At 46.3% G+C, this 19,873-nt stretch overlaps 1 protein-coding gene across 1 annotated transcript in view; it reads left to right on the top strand.

Annotated features, from left to right (window-relative positions):
• The window catches only part of LOC103672437 (voltage-dependent R-type calcium channel subunit alpha-1E), an 80,183-nt gene extending 61,195 nt beyond the window's left edge, over window positions 1-18,988 (top strand). Inside the window, exons 29-33 of the mRNA XM_040634502.1 lie at window positions 613-624; window positions 3,396-3,495; window positions 7,525-7,705; window positions 8,914-9,104; window positions 10,477-18,988. Coding sequence (XP_040490436.1) covers window positions 613-624; window positions 3,396-3,495; window positions 7,525-7,705; window positions 8,914-9,104; window positions 10,477-11,019 — 1,027 coding nt within the window. The 3' untranslated portion in view covers window positions 11,020-18,988. The remainder of the gene's footprint in view (window positions 1-612; window positions 625-3,395; window positions 3,496-7,524; window positions 7,706-8,913; window positions 9,105-10,476) is intronic.
• Window positions 18,989-19,873: the final 885 nt, after the last annotated feature.

Raw genomic sequence — 19,873 nt, 5'->3', positions numbered from 1 at the left:
TATATATTTATTTATTTATTTATTTATTTATTTATTTATTTCAGAAGTAGAAACAAAGCCTCGGTTAAGGAATTTGCCAACTCTTCTGAGTTGCAAGGCTTAGCCCCCACTTGGTTGTTAGTCATACATGATTTACTATAGCAGACATATCTCATTATAACCTGAACTTCTATCATCAGCAAGCATGTCCAGGTATCCAAGGGGCAGGAATCTCTCTACCCAAAGTGAGTGAGGTTTTGCGGTTGGGTTTAACCCAGTCCCAGTCCTCGTTCTCATGGAACCGATAATCACTAAATACCACAACCTCAGTAATTATCAGGGAAATAAAATCAGGGCTTGGTTTCGAGACCTCTGTCAGAATGCCATTTGTGGTTTCTCACACCATGAATTCCTTTTAGCCTGTGATGCTGGACACCTGTTTTTGAAAAGCATTGATTTCAGAGGTCACAATCCAACACATTTGCAAGAGAAGCAAAAGACCAACATCCTGACCAAGGCTATTGTTCATTTTTAAAGATATTTGATGTGATAAAGTAGCAAGGTATGGATTCTCCTGTCTATAGAAAACCAGGAGATGTCTTTGGTCTGTGTAGGAAAGGGGTATGACTGGAGCAGTGGAAAGTCCTCGGGGGGACGTACAGTGTCTTTCAAGGGCCTTGGCTTAGAAAGAGAGGACACCCCTCCACCTAGATCTCTCTCACCCCAACAGTTTGCCGTATTTAACTCCCACCATGGCATCAGTCCAACTCCTCCTGTGTTTATTGATGCATTTACTCCTTGATTTGACTAATATTTATTAAAATCCCCTATGACAGAAGAGCTGGCTCAGGCACTGGGGATTTAGCAGTCAACACAATCACGGCCCCCATGGAGACAAATCTTGAAAAAGAAATTACAAAAGTGATGAAGGTTAAAATGCAGAAGAGTAGCCTCGTGTGATACCACGGAAGGGAAGCAGCACACCGGTTCCAGGGTGTGGGGAGGCTTCCCTGTGGAAATAACATTTAAGGAGACTCGCAGGCATGGTCTTCAAGAGAAGGGAGAGGGAAAGAAGCCTCAGGAACCTGAAAACTGTCATGATGACTGGAGCACAGAGATCTGGGGTGATGAGCTCTATCAGGGCCAGCATGGGGAAGTATTATAAGCAGGAGACAGGAGTGAGGGTTTATCTAAGGATCATGGGGTTTTACTCATTAGTGTGACGTGAACAGACTTGGGCTTTTCAAAGATGATTCTTGAAACCAATGTGGACGCGGATCAGAGGGGAACAGTTTGAACGACAGAACTGCTTTTAGTATGTGACTGCAATTGTGTGAATTATTAATGGCTGTGGCTTGGACTAACAGGAAGGAGATGGGGAGAGATGCTCAGACTTGAAATATTATCAGTAGGGAGACTGGATGGGATGTGGTGATTGATTTGCCTCAGGGAGTGAAGGAGAGGGGGGAAAAAAATCAAAGATGACCTACAGGTTTCCAGCATAAGCCTTTGGGTGGATGTTGGCACATTTCCCTAAAGGGGGACAGCGGTGGAACAGTAGGCCTGGTCCTCAGGACCTTCTGCCCTCACTGAGCTTACACCTGGTGGAAAGCCAGTCATGAAACAGAATTATTGGAAAGAAGAAGAGTTGTCCTTTTCAGTGATTTGTACTAGGAAGGAAACAGTGTGGCAAAATGTGTGTCCACCTGAGTTCTGGCGGGGCGGGAGGGCGATGGGGGCAGAGATCAGAGAGCATTTCTGGAACAGAGTGAATTTTGAAGGAAGAATTCAAAATAACATGAAAAAAGTTTGCAGAGGGCAGGGGAGTTAGAAGCATTCTGCTCTCTGGGAACAGCCTGTATTAATGTCTTGAGGCAGAGAGAAGCCGGGTGGGCCCATTCAGTGAACAGAGAGTCCAGTGTGTCTGAAATTCAGAAGCAGGAGGTAAAGGGCACAAAAATTCAGGCAGAGTAGGAACTAGGTCATGAGAGGCCGTGTTCCAGACTTTATCCCAACAATGAGATTCCAAACACGGTTTTTAAAGTAGGAAGTCACTCTCGCTTCAAGTTATTCAACTCTAGGAGGTTATTCAGTGATTCCAGGGGTCCTCTCTCCCTACTGGGGATTCTGTGGTTTTTCAGAGAGCAGTGTCCATCTTGCTCCCAGTGGTTCTCAGGAGAAGGCACACTGAGGAAGAGGATTGACATGTAAGCAGGTCATTTAAATGTCAGATTGCTCTGTATCAGTTGTGAAAATTCAGCAAACATCTTCCTGACAGCAAGGGGACAGGTGGGGCGACTCTTTGCTCTTCAGATCTCTCCCTGTGATCCCAGTCAAGGTAAGATTGTGCCTATGGATTATTTTTAAGTGAATGTGTTCATGCCTCAGATTTTCCAGTAGATGCTTTCATGAGTGCAGTACACTCAGCTATGAAATGGCTGTCCCTGGAGCACAAGATGGTGCCCATCCCTCCCTTCCAGCTCCACCATTACTGAGAGCTGCGGCCCCGTCCCCGACCACTGTCCCTCTTCCCACCATCAGGAAGCTCACTCCGCATTCTTGAGTAGGTCAGAGGGCACCTGTTCCTGTGCTAGTAGCAGTGAGTGGCTGCAACAGGCATCTTCTCAGGAGAGACTGGCTACCTCTTTTTCTCCTAACCAGCCCCATGGATCCCATTGGCTAAGAGCGTCTGCAGGTACCCAACACTGGTTTAATCACAGGCACACCGGGACAGCTCGCCATAGCTTTCATTCAGAGGCTTCTTACCTCATCACCATTTACGTATCCTCCTCCATAACCATCAACCCAGATGTTACCACCGCCTCCCCACCACCTCTGAGATCATTCCACCCAGTTCATAAACCAACAGACATAGTGCCTGGCACAGAGTTGGCCTTCAGTAAATGTTCATGGCATTGAATTGTTTAGTTTGGCCAAGGATGTTGGCACAATAAAACCATATTTCTACTGAGACTACAGGAAATTTTTTAAAAGACCATGACTGCTTAATATTTAAACAAACTGTTCACTGTTTAAACTACAGTATTTTTTTTTTCTCTCCTGAAAGGAGAAACTGAGCAGAAACAGGTTTGTAATTGAGCATCGGTCTTCCATATGGCTGAGTGTGACAAATAATGTCGTTTGTCACAGATCGGCTAGTCACCAGCAGAATGATGAATGGTTCCAAATGCAGGTTGAAAACAGTGGCTTCTCCTTTACGATGCTTTTTTTTTTTTTTTAACTTTTTTTATTCTAGGGTCCAGCCCCCTGTCAGTTACTGGCCTATCAAGCCAGCAAATACTGACGGGTGTTGCCCTTGCCGGAAAGGAAGTCCCATCTGGGGTGGGAATTAGTAGTGGCAGCTATGACAGGACTTTCCCTTTCTCTCATGTATACATTACCTCTTACTTTGCCGTTGCTTTTCCTTCGATGAGTCCGCTCTCCCCCCAGGAAATATTCCAGTTGGCTTGTATGGACCCAGCCGATGATGGACAGTTCCAGGAACAGCAGTCTCTGGTGAATGAATGAGTTACATGACCTCAAAAATAGTTCCTTGGTTTCCTGATCCCTCCCACTCTCATTTCCAAATCTTATTTCATAGCTATGGCTTATCAGGAAAACCCTTTCTGATAGTCCTGCCAGTTAGTTACCCTGCTGTCTCTCCTTTCGGGGCTGAATTTCTCATGTTCTCTGACAAATGCTCCCTCTGCAGGTTTTAACAGTCCCAGAGGCTCCTTACCTGCTGCAAGAACCTAGATCGCTTCAGGCCAAACCTTCGTAATTTATGCCTGTAAGCAGCAAATGTAGAAGCAAGAGTCACAAAATCTTACCTTTGATATGAAGCCTTAGGATGAACCATCAGAATGAGTGGAACCAAATGGACAACTTAGTGTAGCCAGGTACCGCTTCTGGAAACACAGGAACGCCCTATGCCGGCCCTCTGGAGATGCCTACCTCCTGGATAACTCGGGAGCACACGTGACTGTGACGAGCTGTCTGCCAAGAGTTACAGACGAATCTCTTGGCTCTTTTCTGTGCGTCCCTTTTGGTCACAATTCCATAAATCAAGTACATACTAAGAGGTCCTTAAAATCCCTCCCCTGAGCCTAGAGTTTTCATTAGCATAAATGGTAAAATTCCTGAGAAACCTATTTGAATCAAGTTTAAGCTTCGAGAAAGGAGGGGAAACATTGACCTTTAGATTTTGCTAAAAGAGCTTTGTGTTTTGATCCCCAATGATAATAGACTTTACTGTTATCCTTAGTTCAGGAGTCCTGAGATTAAGTTCCCTCCTGAGCTTACAATTAAGGCCCAAATATTCGTGGGCCTGGAAAGAAAAAGATCAAACATTTGCAAAAGTCTATATAGACAGCTTATCCTGAGTTCTGTGTCACTTTGATTATAATTCATCTGTGTTTTTCTTCTCTCCCGACCCCCTTCACTGCTACCGTGTACCCCAGAGCCATCCTGGATGTTGTGGGTGGAGTGTGGGACTGGCCTGTTTATGGAGTGCATGTCTGATGGCATAAGTACCCTTAAAGGGGGCAAAACCCTCCGGTAGCTCAAATGGGTGATTCCGTCTCCTGTGACTGCTGAGACAGGGAATTCTGTGTAGCTGTTTGGGAGACTGCTAGACCAAACCTTCTCAGGGTGTGAGAACCTTGGGTGTTCTTGGTAGGCAGGAATCCTTGGATGAATTTCCTGCCTTCCTTTATGAGGAACTTAGCACCAGGGACTAATTGGTACAGATAGTTTGAGTCTTAAAAGTGCCTCTCAGCATTTTACAGCTTGTCTGCCTGATGATACGTCTGGCTGGGAAAATCTCAATAATGTGTCCTTTCTTTCACAGGGAGGCTTTCTTTATGACATCATTATTTCTGTGGGTTCCCCAGGGCTGAGCCATAGTGCCAGGACTTTTTGGATCTGTGTTCATCTCATTGTCAGTACTGGTGTCTGTAATTCAGCTCAGGTGTCAGCCCGTGCCACACGCTCACCACTGTGTCCTCCTGACCATCCCCTGGGGCCCCTGCTCCCCATCCGGAGGCGTGGCCGTGATTTGTGCGTGTGTCTTATCCCACCTCTCACACCCCACAAGCTGCAGTGTTGTTACCACGTCTGTTTTAAGTCGGACCTGTGTGCTTTATAAAGCATGTACTGCAAACACTAGAATTTCCTCAAGCGCACATATCACATGTCCTAGGAGGGCTGTCCTCCCATTCACACCAGAAACCACCCGGCCACATGGTCTTGGAGGCTGAGCGGGGTTTCAGGCACCCTTTCCTTCAGCAGTGCCCTATTTAAACAACTAGGTTTTTAGGGTGTCATTCTCTAAATATAAAATAGCTTTTTTTTTTTCTGGTAAAATCTCCAGATGTCCAGGATATTTCTAGGTCTCTTTGGTGGCCCATGTAAACATTTCTAAGTCAACTCTACCCCTCATGCAGTGACAGTAGCTATCTGTATGGATCATGTACGTTTGCCAAACTAACATTCTTAAACCAGGAAAATCACCTAAAAGAGCTGACATCTTAGTTCCAATTCTAATGTTCTAGAGTGGCACATGTGGCCAGTGAGCACTTGGATTGAGATGTGCTATAAGGACAAAATACATGCCCGTGTCAAAGACGTGGTGCCAAAAAGAATGTGAAATATCCCAAGTTTTAGATTGACTACATGTCGACATGAGAATATTTGGATATATTGGGCTAAATAAATTAAATTTGTTGTTATTTATATATAAATAGATATAAATTTGATGTTATTTTTAAAACTTTAAAATGCAGTTACTAGGAAATTTAAAACTACAGAGGCATTTTGCATAATATTTTTACTGGACTGCACTAGTCTAGAGCACCCTGACACATGGCCATCATCTATCACACTGTTTGAATGGTTTCAATAAGAAAAAGTGCTCAGCTAATAAAATTGTGTGTCTTAAGGTTTGAGATGATATATTTGACACCAGAAATTGGTGACTTTCCTTAGAGTATTTTTGTTTGATAAATAGCATCAAATTAAAAGAATAAGCCCACCAAACACTCCCAACTTTCAGAAAGTAAACTTCACATATCTAAGAAGAATTATGACTGATAATGTCTTACAAAGCCTTAAAATCTGAAGAGCTGCTTAGTGGTAAATAAGAAAATACTTGAAAAGGTGCTCTTTACCTTTCAGTCCCCAGTAGAGCTTTCTGTTTGGGACATCTGGTGTACCACGTGTGCACACATAGATGCACACACAACTGAGACCTTAAAGATGCAAGTCTCTCTCTAAAAGCCACTCTTGTTCTGGAGGAGGCAGAATCATCCACTGGAGGTGAGAAGCAATGAGATGGAACCAAGTCCCACAAGCTTGGCTGTGTGTTTATTTCCAGGAGCCAGAGGTTAGTGAATTAAAAAGCGTGCAGTCCTCTAGCCATGGCATCTACCTTCCTTCGGACACCCAGGAGCATACGGGATCTGGGAGGGCATCCTCTATGCCACGCCTGACTGTGGATCCCCAGGTAAAAAGCTGTCACCACCTACCATGTGTAGTGGCATCCTGGACTATATTGAATTGGTGGGTTATGAAAAATCATCTGATATTTTCAGGTGAGCCCTCGACTTGCCCCCATTCCTTCCCTATAAGCAAAATCTGGCTCATGGGCCTTCTCTTTAGAGCCTGCCCTTCCACAGTGTGTTTTCAGTGAAGCCTAACCCTAAAAGTCTAGCCAGCAAAACGGTGTAACTCCTTCTGGATGGGCTCAACATCGTCCAGACTCAACCAGCCATGCAAGAAATATTTTCCAGGATTTTCCCTGTGGTTTTGTTTTGTTTTTTTTTTTTTTCCCTTTCCACCTTTCCTGGCTTCCCCAGCACATATGCAGTTACTTACACATACAGCTCTGTGTCAGGACTGTCTGTCCTAACCAGTGCAGGCCACGCCTCATTTCTTTGTCTGTTTTCCTGGCTTCTTTTTTCTGTCTGTCTGTCTTACATCGAGTTTTGACAGAGACAAGAACTTTTTGTGGATCTGTTTTAACATCTGTGGCAAATCAAAATGCCAGAGTTTAAGGTGGGGCTGGGGGGCAGGGATGGATGATAGAGAACAAGGCATTCTTAGATGCCGTCCAGCTACAAGCTCTCCTAAGCTCCTGTGCTACATGGCAGGGCCTTCCTTCCCTGGTGAGAGCAACAAATAAAAGGCAAAGCTATGCTTCTTTCATGGTGCAGACATTTTGACAGTTGCCCTCACATATTTCAAAGTGGCTCAAAGTTCACTGGAGGTCCTGGCTGGGTCCCTCTGGTAGATGGCTCTATGGGAAGCCTGCACTGTACCCTCAGCTGCTTGCTTTCCTGAGCACGAGGACACGACCCTGGATAAGTCTCACTGTCTATGCTAACCTAGCATAGAACACTCTCTGCCAGCTAAGATCTGAGCAAGAGGGATTCAAGGGAGGTTGCAACTTGCAATCTTCAACAATCTCTATCTCACTTCTTCCTTACTTTTAGACCTTTTCTGTAATTAATCCAGATTTTGTGTTCTTCTGGGGCCTCCTGTTTCCAGGTGGTGACAGATCCTACCTCCATGAGACGTTCATTTTCCACGATTCGGGATAAGCGTTCAAATTCCTCATGGTTGGAGGAATTCTCCATGGAGAGAAGTAGCGAAAACACCTACAAGTCACGTCGCCGGAGTTACCACTCCTCGCTGAGACTGTCAGCTCATCGCCTGAATTCTGACTCAGGTGAGGGGGGGTCTTCCCTGCTAACCTCTTTTCAGGCTCTTGCACTGTTGACCAAGTCTGACAAGAACTGAAAATCACTAGAACAGGATTCAGATAAAGATACAGGTTGAGGAAAGCAAGGGAAGAAAGAACACTTTCACCAGGAGAGAGTTCCCTATCTGACTTATCCTGAAACAAAGTCTTCTATATTCATCAGAAAGGCTGAAATGTCTTTCTTTCAGAGTAGGGCTATAGAAATCATTAAAATGTATGGAACTGTTGAATCAATTACATTGTACACCTGAAACTAATATAATCTTAAGTTTTTTATTGAAGTATAATTAAAATATGAGATTTTCAGATGACCTTCTGCAAAACCACTGGAGTTCCTTAGGGTTTTTGGGTTTTGTGGGGTTTTTTGTTTTTGTTTTTTAAGATTTTATTTATTTGGCAGAGAGAGCACAAGTAGGCAGAGCGGCAGGGTCCCCACTGAGCAGGGAGCCCGATGCGGGGCTCCATCCCAGGACCCCAGGATCATGACCTGAGCCGAAGACAGACGCTTAACTGACTGGGCCACCAAGGCACCCTGCCTTAGGGGGTCTCTAACACATTCGTGGCAGGGGCTGGCCTCTTAACCACCAACTCCGCTTCAACCCCGATAGTGCTACCTGGAATTTTTTTAGGTTTTTGAGTTTTGTTTTAAGGAAAAGGGTCATACTGATAGAGTCTGAAGCATGCTCATGATTTTCTAACGGTTTCTATTTTACTAGATGAGGAAAGAGAGATCAAAAAGCAGTGACATGCCTATATCAGAGGGCCAGTAAGTGGCAGAAATGGGACTGAAACCCTTTGACCTCTATCCCTTTACTGATGCCATCTTCCCCTCCAGAAAGTTACACACCCATGTATAGGACATAGAGAACTCCTGGGCCATATCGTTGCCAAAGATTCTGTCTTAACTGTGTCTAGCGCAAACAGAAGCAGAAGAGAACTAAGTGCATCCTTTCATATATGTGTCTTCCCAGTGGCAACTTACACACTTTCCTCTTCACAAAAGGGTCATTTTCCAACCTTTCCCTCCTGCCTCCCTTTCAGATCACCTGTTGACATGCCTGGAGAAGCTAGGGTTCTTCAGGGGTCCAGGCCCACCCAGGCCATATGACATCTCCTTATGTTCAGAGGCCAGTATGGGTGGAGTTGTGACCAGGTGCTTTTGTCATCTCTCCCAGGCCACAAGTCTGACACCCACCGCTCAGGGGGCAGAGAGCGGGGACGGTCAAAAGAGCGAAAGCATCTTCTCTCTCCCGACGTCTCCCGCTGCAACTCAGAGGAGCGAGGGACTCAGGCCGACTGGGAGTCCCCGGAGCGCCAGCAGTCCAGGTCTCCCAGTGAGGGCAGGTCGCAGACCCCCAACCAACAGGTGAGCGTGGACAGGAAGTGGAGCCCCTGTAGAAAGACAGGGAGGGGTGATCTGTTAACATTAGGTGCAAAATGTGGGCATCCTTGGTTTCACAAGAAACTATACCCATTGTGCGCAGCAGTTAGCTACGTCATGCTTGTGTACTCAGAAAGGATATGAATTCACAGAAAACCAGAAATCTAGAAGAAAGACAATGGTATCTAGAAGTCATTCCATCTCAGTCCTCAGAACCCAGAGGTACAAAGTCACAAGTAAGTTCACAAACATCTAAGCCAGATTTAGGAGAAAAGGCTCACCTTTAGCCAGAAAAGTTTCTTTGACCGGTTGCGTGATCCTTAGTAGTAGTTCCAATGGTGATCCATCTCTCAGCACAGGATTTATAATTTGGATCAGTTCAGCCTCCTTCACCTAGCTTCCAGCCATCGCCTAAGAAATCACTACCAGAGCTATGTGAAAACATTCGCTCCACCCGCTTTTCTCCTCACTCCCAGCTCCAACTCTCTTCGGGGCTGCCCGAACCCAGAGGGGGGGAGGAGGTCCACTAGAGTAGACTTTAGAGGCAGTTGAGGAGTTCCTTCTAGAGCAGTGGCTTTCAAATTTTAGTGAACAGAATCATGAAAGCTTGTTATAACTGCATATTCCTGGGACCTAAAGGGTTCTGCTTTAGTAGTGAAACCAGCTAGAAAGGGAAAAGCCGAAAGTTGAAAGGATTCCCCAGGAGCTTCTGAGCAGGTGGTTCGTAAGTCACATACACCTTTGAGAAACACCTTCCAGAAGGTTCATTTACCAGCTCTGGGTTCAGGGACACTTGGGTCTAGGCGAGCAGGTCAGCTAAGGCCTGAAGCAGCAGCTGAGTTAACGTCAACCAGCCCCTGAAGACATGAAGGCAAAAAGTGAGGATGAGGGAAGGTAACTGGCATTCCCAGGAAAGACGCCCCAGACAGCAACCCCTTAGCATTCATTCACCTTTCATGGAGTTGTCTTTCTCCAGAGTCACAGGGCTTGCTTTCAGTGTGCTCCTTGTTACATATATAGAGCTTCCAGATCCTGCTCCTCTAAGTGGCCGCTCCATGGTCCAGCAGCACCTGGGAGCGTGTTAGAAATGCAGAGTCTCGGGCCCCATCCCAGACCTGCCAAGCCTGTAGCTGCAGCTTCAGTTGACAAGCCCTGGTCTCCGCGATGGAGACCGCTCCGTCTCCTTCAGTCTCTCCCTTCCTAAGGGGAGGGGACTTGTCACAGAGGGACCCCAGCTCAGACCTCCCTCCCTAGGCTCCAAGGGCTCTCTGTAAGGAGGGTTAGGGACCTTACCAGGGCCCCAAGTAGGGATCAGGCCAGGTGCAGTCTAACCTGCCATGTCTGTCCCGCTGCACAGGGCACAGGCTCCCTGAGTGAAAGCTCCATCCCCTCCGTCTCTGACACCAGCACCCCAAGACGAAGTCGCCGGCAGCTCCCCCCTGTTCCACCAAAGCCTCGGCCCCTCCTTTCCTACAGCTCCCTGCTGCGCCACACCGGAAGCATCTCTCCCCCAGCTGATGGAAGCGAGGGTGGCTCCCCGCTGACCTCCCAGGCGCTGGAGAGCACAGAGCCTGGCCTGGTGGAGGCTTCCAGCTCCCGGCATGTCCCGCAGGGCCAGCACTCCTCCCCACAGCGCTACATCTCCGAGCCCTACCTGGCCCTGCACGAAGACTCCCACGCCTCAGACTGTGGCGAGGAGGAGACGCTCACCTTCGAAGCCGCCGTGGCCACCAGCCTGGGCCGCTCCAACACCATCGGCTCAGCGCCACCGCTGCGGCACAGCTGGCAGATGCCCAACGGGCACTATCGGCGGCGGCGGCGCGGGGGACCAGGGCCAGGTGTGATGTGTGGGGCTGTCAGCGACCTCCTGAGTGACACGGAAGAAGACGACAAGTGCTAGAGGCTGCTCCCCCCTCCGATGCATGCTCTTCTCTCAGCCGGAGAAAACCAAGACCGAATTGGGAAGCCAGTGCTGCCCGGGGGGGAGGAAGAGGGAGGAGGAAGATGGAAGGACACCATGCATTATTAGACCAGAGGAAAGAAGGGACAAAAGGAAAACCAGTGGGACCCGCCAAATTGCTTTACTTCCCTTTTTGAGATGGGCCCTGCCCACGTTCTGCCTCTTTGCCGGGGAAAGAAAAGATGAGGATGTGCAGGGGGATTCCCAGGGCAGGAGGGACACGAGGATGGCTTTGCTTCCCCTTGCCCCTTCCCACTTTGCTGTAAGCCGTGGAGGGATGGAGCTGGCCTGTATTGACGCCCATTGCCCTGGAAAGCCTGGAAGACTCTGGCTCTTCACTGGGGAGTCCTGAAGACCCCAGCAGAGGGGTCTCCTCCCTCAGCAGCTCTTGCTCAGCCAGCACCATGGCCAGCGGCCAGCGGGGCAGGCACTCTGGCATCTCTGCATTCCCCTTCTGGCTCGCTTCCCGCAGAGAAGCACAGGCGAAGTTCAGGAGCGTTAGGTGCCAAGGGGCGGAGGCCAGGAGGGAAAAGCTGAAGTGGAAGAAGGGGTCAGGGTGCTGTGGCAGCAGCAGCAAGGGCTGGTCTGGGTGAGCAAAGCTATAGTTGAGAGGGACAGTCCTGTCTCTTTGAAGCCTGTCACCTACTCAGTAGGTGCTGTGTTAGGAGAGGCCAGGGAGGGCCCTCAGGCTCCACCGAGATGCCTGAGGCTCCAGGAAGGGTATATTTTAGAAGCATTTAACCCTGTGGCCAGAGCACCAGTCGCTGTGAGCGTGAGTCCAGCGTTTCTGCTGGAGCCCCGTGCTCTGCCAGGTCTTAGCCCTGCAAATGCTGGTCCTAAGGGATCTCTGAGGGTGGGGTAAGTGCGGTGGGGGGCACTTAAGGCAGAGTCTGTTTTCCAACCAGTGTAGAAGAATGTGGAACAGTCCTATAGTTGTATCAGCACATAGGGCTGAATGTCAACCTAGACTGTAGTCCAGGAGGCAGTGGACCTTTCTGCCAAGCAGCAAGGGCCCAAGCCACAGGTCCAGCCTTCCCTGCCACTCCCTGAGAAGGTAGCACACACATACCCAAGGTGTGCCATACATTACCTAGTAGAGACTTCTAGAGAGAGAGGAAAGGCAGGCAGTGCGACACTTCCTTGAGAGAGTCCGTCTGAGTTTACTGAGGACCTCCTGGGAGGGGGGACCCTTCGCAGCTAGTTTGTGAACTAAGGGTCAGTTTGAAGGTGATTAGTAAATATACCTCAGCTGAGACCTGGGCTGCTCCTCCTAGCAACGTAGGGCCTCATCACACAATGTAATGGGACTGGGGTCCCCATGGCCCTGAATATTTCCTAGGGCTGGGACTAGGCTTTTCCTCTCCCCAAAGCAAGAGCTGGGCAGAAGCCAGCCTCAGGCCACTGTGTCATTCTTCACCCATCAAACTCAGAAGCAAGGAGAAAGAGCCTTTCTTGGCTACTCATTCCTCGTCTTGTATAGATTGTCCATTCAGGGAAGTGCATCACTCTATCTGGTGGAAATGTCCCATCCCCTCTACTTCCTCCCAGTCTCCTCCCAGTGGCTGGAAGGACCTGCTGGAGCAGGGTGCCAGGCAGGGCTTCCCCTTGGCAGCCATGAGCGGGGGGAGCTTGCCTCCCAGGCCCCTCCCCTGTCCTGAGATCACCGTGGGTCAATACTCTCTTTATCCTCCTCCAGCCAAGACAGACTCCACCTCTTGAGGAGAAGTGAGTGGCTGTTATTTTTCTTAGAAGGAGCCTCTTTCTTTTTACTTCTGAAGTGTTTTTGTTTTGGTTGAAATAGAACTAAATCATAGTTGCATCCACCCTGAGAAGCCAAATACAACCATGTGGCTACAGAATCATGGGTCATACCCCCCCCCCCATGAATGGAGCTTCATGACCCCCAGTCAGCCCCCACATCAAAGTAGCCCCAGAGCAGGAGACCACAGAGGCACAACAGAAACCTCCTCCTCTCAGACCCTCTGTCCATTTTCACTTCCCTCTCCCGCTCACCACTTGCGTGCTCGGGAGTAGTGGGCCATGTGAACGTGACCACGGACACCCTGATCCGAACAGGTGTGCCCTTTACATAAGACTCAGATGCTGGGCCTTGTATTATTTTAAAGGTTTCCTCTGTCCATTGTCATTTCATGCCAAAGTGCTGCAGTGGGCTGTTTTCTGTGCACAAAATTGCTTTCTTCCCCCTCAGAAATACAGCTTTCCCTGGGGACAGGCCTCCAACAGGACAGCCGCTCTGAGTCAGCAAGCCTGTCGCACTGTGGTGTGAGAACAGGAACGAAGTGCTCTCTTATGCCCTTTCAACAGGAGGAGGAATTTAGCCTGGCAGAGCAATTGCCAGAAATGGAATTTGCCTGTAAACCACATTATGAACACTAAATTTACTGTCCCAGGAACCCTTCCGGGACTCCTTAAACTCGTATACACACAAACACCAGAGTCTCGAACGAAGCAGTGTCAAGCCTTGCAGAGGCGGTCCCCCAACCAACCACTGGGGTTTTTCTAGAACCAATGAACTTAGGAACTCCCTTTTTCAATTTCCTCTAAGAAATTGGGTTTCTTATCCCTTAGCCTGCATTTACCATTCTAGTAAGACCAGAAAATAAAAAACAGTTTTCTGTGAAGTCACTGAATTCATTATCATCTTGTTTCCTTCCACCTCTTAATAAATGTGACCTTAACCCTTCCCTCTAATAGCTGACCAGGGCATCCCTTCCTACATGTCCGATTCTGCCTCTTCTGTCTCCCTTGAAAAGAGGGCCCTTGAGATCTCAAAACCTATGCTTCTCTTGATTAAAAAGTATGGCAGCATCTCAAGAAATACCGAGCAAACTGGAAACGGTTGGAGATACGCAGTAGGATTAAACTGAGTCCTGCAGGTCCGCTCAAAAGAGCCTTTAGCTCTATGTCCACTTTCCCTTGCTAATGATAGTCTTCAGCATCTCCTCAAAACAAAGAGGGAGGGATGGGGGGAAAAGAGAAGAGGAGGAAAAGAAACCAAGGTAGAGAGATGTTCTAACTAGATCTGGGTTTAAATACTCCTCTCTTCACTTCCAGACAGACTTCTGGTGGGGAATTCACAGGTCTCCCTCTCTCAATCCCCACAAGGGCAGAATGCCAGCAGGCTTTCAGACACAGGGGTGTCTAGGCCAAGATGCTCTGTGAGCCAAGGTCAGGATAGAATTACCTACACTATGAAGACATGGTAGCTTTGAGCACCTCCCCCCCACCAAGGGTCAACGTAAGCCATGAACACAACTGCCCAATGTGGGTCTGTCCACTCTTCCAGCTGAAGAATCTATTTCTATTCTAGGCTTCACTTCTCCCCACTTGAGTCCCTATGGTGTACTGAGATCACTGATAACATTTCTCTGAAGCTGAAATCCAGATGTTCTGGATTAGACCTTCTCTTGACTCTAGGACCACAAAAAGACAACCCCATATTCCACCATTCAGCATCTTCTTTCTATACACATCCATCTCTTCTCTGGCCTTTGTGATGAGCCTCAGTGTCCCTGCCTTCTGTTCTCCCATCCCAGCTCTTGTTTTGCTGCATGTTATCATTGACTTAACTCCTGAGATGTTTTAAATCCACCAAGTCCAAGCTTATTTGCTGATCTGCCTGCCTCTGCTGTTGGGGAATGCGTCATTCTCTTAAAAATAGTTGAGAACTCACCAGGTAACATTCACAAGGTGATCTGAAACAGTATAAGGTGCAGTACTATTGGTGTGAGTGGGGTATATGAAATGTCCACATACTCGATGAAAGCCTACTTCAGGGAATTTAGGTCTCTCCTGGCATAATGGACCAAAATTTAATAATTTTGGTTTGTTAATGAATGTTCTCAATTTTCCATTACATCCTATTTCTAAAGTCTGCTCTGGATGTCTTGTTTTTGGATGGAGTATTTGTCTAGTGAGTTGAGCCAGGGATAAGTTGAGATTCTTTAATTTCTCAGCCTAGCTATAATAAATACTATGAGGTCGTAATAAGAAAAGGCATATGTATACCAGGTGGGAAGCAGATAGTCATCTATTCTGCTGGGATTTTTGTGAGACTTGAAGGTTAATGGATTTCCACCCTATTTTTATCCATTTCATGTTTGTTATGTTTTGAGACCCTCAAAGGCCTGGTGCCCCTGTGCACAAAGAATCCTGGTGAGGAGAGGCATTTCCATGCCTTGCGGTAGCCTCTTCCTCACCAGATTCTTCGATCCTGTCCATCCTCCTTCCTGGATTCCCAGGCACTGCACACTGTGCATGAGTTCAGGTGAGGACTTCATAAGGCAAGAAAAAAGAGAAATGGGTCCCCATGCACGTAGCCAAAGCATGATGGTTTAATTCCAGACAAGAGCCCCATGAGGAACCAGGTCTAGGTCTGGATGAAGAGATCTCCACACTGAAACTCTTAACAAAAGCCACACAGAATTAGCTCAGGACTTAGGACCTAACCTTGGCATGATATGATCAGAAGGGTTGCCACGTTAATGAGCGCTGCCTGTATCTGCAGCTCTGACTTTCTGAGTTTTCTTTTTTCTTTGGCGAACCACCCTGTATACTGTAGCCATTTACCCTAACAGAGTCCCTGCTGATGGCTTTGCTGGTTGCATCCTGGGGCTCAGCTGAAGACTGCTGGGGTGATCCATCACTCATCATGTGCTGTCACTCATTCAGTCAGAAGAACACAGACATACCACATGGATGGGGGAGGAGGCACGAAAGATTAGAAACAAAAAAAACTGTCTTTGGTTTCTGATGGCTGTCTTTTTCTTCCCTTAAGTCCTTTCTGCTTTGACACTCTGAGACTTAGGCATCCCTGAGAAATCATGCCAAGCCAAAGATAACAGATTTGTAGATTGTCCCAACCTACACAAAGGGCCTGGAAAGCTTCTCTTAACAAAACTCAAGCCAGTTGGTTGAGAAATTTGAATGAGACTCACAGCAGAGGCAAATGAATGGCTGGGGTACCTCCAAACTGCCCTTATATTTTTGTAGTCTTCTTCCTTCTGATCCCTTCCATCATGCTAAAAATGGGGGTGGGGGCGGCCCTAGCATCCTGACCTTCTAAATGCAAAAAGATTTTATAATCCATGCTACTATGTAAATACATGATTGAAGTTTGAATTCTTATTTCTGGGGGTATGAAAGAGTTGAGCAGGTCTGATTTTTTTAAAAAATGGAATGGGGATCTCTTTATTTTTATTTGTGATCTTTTTGTTTGGATTTTTGCAACAGACCCATTCTAAAATAGCAATGAAGGATAAATGTGTACTCTGCAGTGTTTCTGAATCACTTCCTAATTAATTTCCATCAAACTTAATATATTTGAGCCAAAAATCTGACGTTACACAGTACCAGTTCCATCTTCTCTCTCTGGTGGTTTTTGGGTTTTGTTTTTGTCTTTTTCTCCTTCTAAGTCAGCCTCTGTTTTTTGTTTCTAGGGACTTAAAATATAACCTAGATTAATGTAAAACAGCCTGAAAACTTCAGTGAAAGCCAAGGAAATAGAATGGGTATAGATTTTTTTTTCAGGATATCTTTAACCAATAAATACAAAGTTTATGTCTTGAGAAGACAAGAGTGTGGTAATCTGGTAACTGAAAATTATTGGGAGTCAAAAATAATTCTATCCCAGCCTTCTGTACTCGTGCCTTCAGCAAGGTATTGCATCTTCGTGCTTTATTTCCCTATTAAGAAAACTGAAATACTAATGCTTGGCTAATTCATGGGTACGTCAACTGTTTGTAAGTCAATCAATGTCACATCATTTAACATACTTAGTCTCCACAAATCAACTTGTAAAAATCTTCTCTCCTTATATCCCACTAAGGACCTATGGAATTCTTGGCCATGGCTATAAGCATTCCATTTTTTGGAAGAACTTCATGTTTAATGGAACCTGAATCCCAGATTTGCTTAATTTCACCAACCATTGTTCCGTTTTTCCCTTCCTCTTCTTTTTAGCTCTCTAATTAGAAAAAAAAAAAAAGAACAAGACTTTTTTTTTCTCTCTCTCTTAAATGCAGGAAAGAAGTTGAGTTTTCATGATCAGAGCTTCCTGGTATCTTTTTTTGTGTGTGTGTGTGGACACTTAAGCCAGTCTGAGATCAAGTAACCATTCTCTCACGCTTAGGATCCTCACAAAGAACCTCTCTTCCAATCCAGCATTGAAACAGGAATCTTTTTGTCTCTCTTTGTTCTGCCAGTTTGTCAGAGAAAAGGGATTGCTCTCTCTATTCTGGAACCAGATCTATAGAATCTGTACCAGGCACTACTCACTTCCTCCTCAGTGCACTCAGAGGTGGGCCCCAAAACTGAAAGGGTACTAAATCACAGCTGCCAAATCCAAATTTGACCTTATCTGGTGACTCAATTTTCTTTCCAGTAGTCTGATTTCTTATAGTGATGGCCTGTACCACACAGGAACCCACTGCCCAAAGGAAGTCTATTAGAAATCTGTACAAGGGATGAGCAGGAAAACACACTCCAAAATTTCAAAGTGCCATTAAACCAATTTAAAAAACATAAGGGTAATATGAAATGAGGGCTAAACAATGTAATCTAACTGCCAATTAAAGTATACAAGTAGTTCTGGTCTTAGCTATATTTGATATGGAATTATATATCACATTAAGCAGATCCCAGCAGATTTAGTAAAAACATAGGCATTCAATTTTAATGGCTACCAATGGGGATATATACTTAGCCTGCAGGCCAAACTTCAATTGGTGTTTTTCTATCCTGGTGTTTTGTGAACAAGCCAAAATTTGTACAAAGCCACCCTAAGTGCTGCAATTGCAGGGGAACCTCCCTCTTGGTGATAGTAGAAAACAGTCCAACTCCACTCAAATTGAGTCCAAAATTTGGAACTCGTCCAGAAACACAAATGGAGGAGAAAAATCTAATGCACCAAGTCTACTTGGCATTTTTGTAGCTGGGGCAATGTGGACAGAGGCTAAGAAGATAAGCTATAGAACAAAGACAGGATTGAGGTGGAAAATACCAGCTAGTCTCAGGAACAGAAGGTATGGGACTTGAGACAGTCTCTTAACACTAGATCACTGGGATACTTGTTAGCATGATACTGGATTCAGAGCAGTTCTTGCTAAGCTCACCAAAGGTAGTGGATTTGAAGGCCTCAGAGGATTAATAGAGCCCTGAACAAATTTTCCAGACCTGGGAGATGGAGAGAAAGGAGCTTCCTGCTTTAGAGCAGCCCAAAGACAATCTCTGTGACTTTAGCAACTCTTCGATACAGTAGTGCCAATAGTGGAGAGATTTCACTCATCTTCCTGGTGGTACAAGTGCCACAGGAGGGGAGAAGGGTGGTGAGTGGGACAGAGGATGAGCTTTATCAGGAAGAGATTTCAAACTATGAAGGGTGCACCGGTACTAGCCTCAAAGGATATCATTGCAAAAAAGTAGACCAGCGGGTGTCCAGGCCAAGCCCTCTGTCCTTTGGGACCTCAGGTCAGGCCATTCCCACCTTGATTTGCTCTTAAAGGAGGAGCGTGTAAGATGGGATCAAGAGGGAAATTGGGTGCTCTGCCTTAGGCTGTTACAACGCTGCCACCTGCATTACAAAATACACGTGAGTCAAGATGCTTGAGACACTTCCTTATGGGCAGCATCCACTGTGGTGTGCCAGCCTGACACCCCTTCAGGAATGGTGTTTAAATGGCAGCCAGCGCTGGCCCGCCCAGAGTATCGGTGCATCTTTCCTAAAGCCAGAGTTCAGCACTGCATGTTGACCAGGTGGATATCCTGTAATATAAATGCTCGTTTGGATCCAAAAGGAAAATTATTAAAAATAAAAGAAAGATGAACAACTTTAATGTTTTTTGGGGGAGGGGGTCCAAGAAAAGAATAAATAAAACCTTGTTGTAAAGAATTAATCGGCCTGATTCCCCTCAGTCACTCTGTTTCTTTGGTCTCTAAAAAGGGAGGTCTCGGGAGTGAAGTCTCACCAGGACTCTCGGGATAAGTGGGCAGCAGGTCCTGGAGTGCAGTCGGTTGACATCTGCTCAGCCCAGCTAGTTAGGAGGAATTCCAGAGTTTCTCAAAGTTTCAAGGACACCCTGTCCCTAAAAGATTTTCTTTTGTTAAAAGTATTATCTTGGAGGAAACAATAACAAAAATAAGCCCCAAACAGCTTCCCTGAACAAGTTATTTCCTTATTTATTTATTTATTTATTTATTTATTTATTTAAGATCTTATTTGAGAGTGAGAGAGACAGAATGAGTGGAGGGAGGAGTAGAGGGAGAGGGAGAGGGAGACTCCCCACTGAGCAGGGGTCCAACAGCAACAGCAGGCCTGGATCCCAGGACCCTGAGATCATGACCTGAGCTGAAGGCAGATGCTTAACCAATCGAGCCACCCAGGAACCACAGAACAAGTTATCTTCTGACCAGAAAAATTCTATCTCTAGGTAAGGAGTTTAAAAGTAGACTGGAACTCTATGGAACAACTCTAGGGCTTCGTGACTAGAAGACCTATAACCAGCCTCCTCTCTGAAAGAGGACACTAGCTTAGCTGCCAGGTTCAGTGAGGAAGAGACAACCCAAGACTTTGAAGAGATACTGTCTATTCTTTCCCACTGCCTGTATTACTCCTCATTTAATCATAATAGTTTCCTTAATAAAAGGGAAGCAGCAGCCCTCAGATCCAGTTGTCTCTTATGAGTCTCCCTGGGGAACCATCATCTTCTAATCCTAGTATTGGGTCTATTTTTTAAACTGAATTATTATTCTACTTAATGGAAACAAGCTTCTAGAA

This window comes from Ursus maritimus, unplaced genomic scaffold (genome assembly GCF_017311325.1).
Source record: "Ursus maritimus isolate PB19 unplaced genomic scaffold, ASM1731132v1 scaffold_2, whole genome shotgun sequence".
NCBI classification, from domain to species: Eukaryota; Metazoa; Chordata; class Mammalia; order Carnivora; family Ursidae; genus Ursus; species Ursus maritimus.
This window is presented reverse-complemented; position numbering and strand designations above follow the sequence as displayed.